Below are 5,204 nucleotides of genomic sequence, written 5' to 3' on the forward strand. Positions count from 1 at the left end.
GAGAGCACTTGTCATTGATGGGGACGCTCTCTGTTCAGACAGTGCACGCTCTACCAGGGAAGACAAAGGAACTCCAGATGGTGTCTTACCCACGTTGCTCCAAACTCTCCGAAGATGAAAATAGGGGCGTGTGTGTGTGCGTGTGTGTGTGTGTGTGTTTACATCTATAGGCATGAATGAAATAGAAAAAGCTACTGACTCGCAGCTTAGGAAATCCAAAGTCATGTTTTCTTACCCTGAAGTGCTAAAGTACGTAAAGGTACAAGTTTTAAAACGAAAAGTGTTTCTAAAAGACCAGCAGTGTTAAACGACTATTTTGTGTATACTGGATGTGCCTTTAAGCAATAAGAATAACAAGAGAGTGTTGTGCCTCCATTGGGGAAAATAAAAACAAAAACAAAACATCCATTTAAGAACAGACTTCCCAGTGGAGAGGGAGGTTTTTCCTTGTGCTTTGAACATGTCAGATGATTTTCTTCCCATCCTGGGGCCTTACCAATGTATGATGCTTTTAGAGTTTACATGATGTCTGTGTGGATTGTACTTTAGCCTTATTTATATATTCTCATTTATTTTTAACGACATTAGGCTTAATTTGGTTTGCAGTAGTCCCCAGGCTTTGTGCCCGATGTTGGCACGTGCTTTCTGGGGGACTTCTTCTGGGGTCTTCCCCCTTTCCACACTTTCCCATTTGTACAGTGAAGCAACTGCCAGGTGGAAGCCTGAAGTGTGAAAGTTTAAAAAGAAAAATCACAGCTCTTGCTGCTAAGGGCAGCAGAGCGTGTCGGTTAGTGAGGACCACAGAACGACAGTAACCAGGGTAACCAGAGCAGCACTTTGAAACAAAATGGAGAGACGATTTCCTCCTTAGCGTAACAGGAACAGATGCGAGAGTTGCCACCCAGGCCACTGGGGAGCTGGCATTCGCTAGGTGGAAAATGTACAAAGAGATGCATATTTATTTTTCGTGCTATGCTTACCACCTCAGTGCTTAACTTAGGTTTTCTAATAGTTTTAAATTGTGTTTTTTCTATTTTAATGACACGCTCCCCTTTTCATGTAGGTAAGGCTTTCTATTTTTCTCTGACCCATAGTGGCATGAGAGTATCTAACATTTCTTAAGATGACAAAGTAGAACTAACCCTGGCGCTGCCATTAGCTGGACCCCGCCTTGCCCTCTGTGGCCATCCAGTCCCTCTCTGTTTGTGGCTACAGCACGGTGGCAAGACTGCCCAGGGGGAAGTTGCTCAGTGGATGGTGAACATCTTCTCTGACGCAGTTTGCACAGTTTCCAGCAGGCACTCAGTGGTTAAGATGCATCTATCCCAAAAGGCAGTTTCAAAATCCATCATTTAAAAACTATACCTGGCATCTAATAAGTACGGTTTCCCCAACCACCCACTTGTCTTTATATTAATATATAGGTATAGTTATCTATATCTATATATATGCTAGAGAAGGAATATTTGGATTCTTGTACATTTGGACTTGCCTGAAATTAAACACGTGGATCTTCAATTTGGCATTCTGTGGTGCCTGAAAGAGAGGTAACACTCCTGGCATTGCTGTCGCTGTAACCATGTAATAACTGTCTTTTTTAACCCCCTTCCCAGCTGGATTAATAGCATGCTCTCCTTCCGTCCACTAGACTCCAATCCCAAGCTATTTTAGACCTTTTTTTCAAATCAAATGTACAAAGGCATTTATTATATATTTATTCTCTGACTCCTTCAGCAGCTCAGGAGTGAAAGACGAAGCTCCTATTCAGAACTAATGTGATACCCACACGTAAGAATGGTTTTGTGTTCTTTGAGGAAACAAATACCAAACAGGAAATCCTTCCACTAGGATATGCAAGTGGTTTCAAGAAGTCACTCGTGAATTCTAAATGAGATGCAGATAAAGACTAACCACGTGGTCTTGAATCAGTTGAAAATTTTGCTTTTGCTTGTCTTGTAGAATAGCTTACGCGAGTCGTTGGTTTTCATTTCTGTCAGTTTCATAATCATTGCATGAGCATTCACCGTCACCGAATGCTGGTGCTGGCGCGCTCCTAATTTCCCTTTCTTTTTGGTTGATTATTATTTCTAACTTTTTTGTTTTGTTTTTTAACTTGCAGTGCAAGCTTCACATAAAGCCTGGCAAGCCAAGGATGTTCCCGCATTCACCTGCTTTTGCAGTAATATTGTATCTCTGCCATCTATGTCCTTTTGTTTTCTTTTATTATTATTTTTTTTACCCTTCCCCAAACACCAATAACTATTAACTCATTTTGCTGAATGTTGTCGGGTGGTGGAAAAATGGTAGAACGAGGGATTAACAGCCAAAGCTCTGTGCAGCTGGACTTTTGTTTCTGGAAAGCAAATGGGTTGCCTTTTATGCCTGTTCAGAATGGCAGCAGGAAGCATGCCTGGTACTGTGTGTTGCTTTGGACTGAGGAAAGTGGGTAAATGCTGCCTGCACGTCTGACATGAAAACTTCTCACCGCCTCAGCAGCTGAACTAAAAACCTGAATAGCCATGACAACAACTCGCATTTTCTCGATCATTCATCTCCATGGTTGCACAGCCCGTGAACCCATTGTCTCTTCTCCACAGCTGTCCCAAACAAAGATAGATTTGTGCGTAGGCAGAATGGCGGGTAAGCATTCTCTGGTGACACATTTTCATCTTAGTTCATAACATCTTTTGGCCTGGGTTCCTGGGCCTGGTCAGATAGGCTCCTCTTACGGCGTGAGATTGCCTGTGGACGCCTACCGCTCAAATCCGCCATGTTGGAGAGGGCTGGTGTTAAGAAAAGGAGGATTCCATTCACATTTGCCAGTGCACCCTCAGTCCGCACACAGATAGCGATCTCAGAGGTGGGCTCCTGTGGTGATGGGCTTTCCACAGCCAACTTTACTATTTAGGGTAAGGAATCTGTCATGAACACACTCAAATTTGCTCTCAGTGGGCCCGGAGTGGGACAAAGGACTGATTACAGGATATCCGTACTTCTAATAAAAGTTTTCACTAATCATGAGGAGAAAACTTCCACAAATACTTTGCACAGTCCTTCTGCTGTAAATTCTGTATCGTCTACAGCACAAACTCGAGGGGACCCTGTCCATGTAAGGCAGGAGTGGGAAGGAACACAGCACAACCCGTGAGTCAAGAAAGCAGACATTCAACTTCACATCCAGCTTCAGGGCTTAGGCGCCTTTCAATATTTGGCAATAAAGAGGAAAAGAAATAGGACAGCTGGTGTTTAAATCCGGTTGTCTTGAGGAATCTTTTTCACCTTTCCCCTCCTGGTGACTAGCTCTACCTGCCCTTTATGACTAAAGCCCATTGCCTCATCGAGGATCAGGACGAGCCCGTAGGCCAGCACGAACACTGTCCGTCTGCTGGGTATGGGAAAGGCCACTGTACCCTTTTCCTGTCCCATGCCTTTCTGGTTCCCCCTCCCATTAATAAGACCCTCCCAGCTTTCTCTAAGGCTAGCCTCCAGCTTCTTACTTGAAAGGATAACATTTCTCATGAAACCAATACTTTGCTTCTGCCACTTTCCTTCTGGCCTTCAGTAGGTAAGTAGGACAGAATAAGCTCTATACCTCCTGGCACACACTTTCATTTTCTTCTTCTTTTTCTTTTTCTTTTTTTTCCTTTTAGTTAGTAAGTCTTTAGTTGATGCCAACAGAGTTTTTTCTGTTTTGTTTTTGTTTTTCCCTTTTCTCCTCTTTCTCAATGTGTACTTAGAGGAAAGAAGGCATGGTCTTCTATAGTTTAGGCTTAACTAGTCAAAGGAAGGAAATCTGTTTCATTGGAGCCCAAATCAGGCTGGAAAGAACCGGCAGACATGAAGCACAGCAGTAGCGGCCTTTACAGGTTTACATGCTACTGTTTTTGCTTGTTTTTTAAAATTCTAGTCTGAAGCTTGCGGTGAAGCACCAGACATTAGACAGCATGCTGCTGCTAACCAGGGGCTGAGTGTGCTCGTGTGCTGCACGCCGGACAGCGCTCGGATACCGTGTGGTCTGCTTGTTCCGTTTGTACATGCGTTCTCGTGCCTTGCAACGGAAGACTTTTTGATGCCAAGATTATTGATGGACTAGATTTATATTTTTATTAAAAACATTTTTTTTTTAGCATTACATTTTTCACAGTAAGATAAATCATATGGAGAGTCAGGGAATAAAAAAAAATCAAAAGAAACATATGGAAGCTAGGATTTCTTTTTCTTTCCATTTTTTGAATGCATTGCTTCTGAACTTTTTTCTACCACTGCCCCCCAGCCCTGTTTAGTTTGTTATTGCTGCCTTTTTTTTTTTTTCTTTCTGTATCTGTGCCTTTTTTCACAGTAGTCCTTGGCTCTGCACGGAATAAATGATACCCTCAAATTTAATTGGATGTGCTTTCGCCTTTGCATGTAAGTACAGTAGTAAACCTTTGAAATCTTTCTTTTTAAAATTGGAGGAAACAATGGGATGGCTGGTTTTTTTTGTTCTTTGTTTTTTTTTTTGGAGGGGGTAGGGAAGTTATGGTTTGAGCAGCCCTTGTTTAAAAAAAATATATTTCCAATGGCCACATTCACAGCATTGTGACATTTTTCAATGCTATAGACATTTTCTGACAACGTAAATAAAACTAGGAACAAAACACACCACTTTCCACGGGTGAAAATCAAGACAAAAAAGATTTTATGCCTTTGTGACCACTTAATATCTTCTGAGTAGAATGATCTCTCCCTGGTGCTAACTGCTGACAGTGGGTCACCTCTTCGATTTGTTTTTGTCAGAAAGTTCTGACTGGCCACCCCTACACACACACACACACACACACACACACATCCTTTTCTCAGACATAATGATCACTTTTGTGCTGCTTCTGAACCTTACATACCCATTAGCTGCATATGCTGCAGAATGCGATGGAAAACATTTATGAGAATTTACCAGCAGTTCAGAGACTGTTTTCCTGGCTTAGGCTCTTTACTAACTGATCAAGGTTTTGTCCACAAAGGGCATCTCAACCAGGGGAATTATTTGACGTAACGTGGGCACAGGTGACTTACCCTTCTCTGCTTTGTCACTCACCAGCAGTAAGGCTTATTCTCCATACCTTGTGCACCTCTCGTAGACTCGGTTTCCTCTCTTCCTTCCTATCTCTGTAAGTGTTTCCCGTCCAAACTGTCAAGCCAGGTTTTTCAGCTGTTACCGACCTCAG

At 42.5% G+C, this 5,204-nt stretch overlaps 1 protein-coding gene across 2 annotated transcripts in view; it reads left to right on the plus strand.

Moving 5' to 3' along the window:
- The window catches only part of SEPTIN11 (septin 11), a 125,517-nt gene extending 121,041 nt beyond the window's left edge, over positions 1 to 4,476 (plus strand). The window contains exon 10 of one of the 2 annotated variants that reach the window (XM_006142967.3): positions 2,120 to 4,476. In XM_006142967.3, coding sequence (XP_006143029.1) covers positions 2,120 to 2,135 — 16 coding nt within the window. In that variant the 3' untranslated portion in view covers positions 2,136 to 4,476. The remainder of the gene's footprint in view (positions 1 to 2,119) is intronic. The other variant, XM_006142966.3, reaches the window with a different exon arrangement.
- Positions 4,477 to 5,204: the final 728 nt, after the last annotated feature.

Source organism: Tupaia chinensis, unplaced genomic scaffold, assembly GCF_000334495.1.
Source record: "Tupaia chinensis unplaced genomic scaffold, TupChi_1.0 Scaffold000086_1, whole genome shotgun sequence".
In the NCBI taxonomy this organism is placed as follows: Eukaryota; Metazoa; Chordata; class Mammalia; order Scandentia; family Tupaiidae; genus Tupaia; species Tupaia belangeri.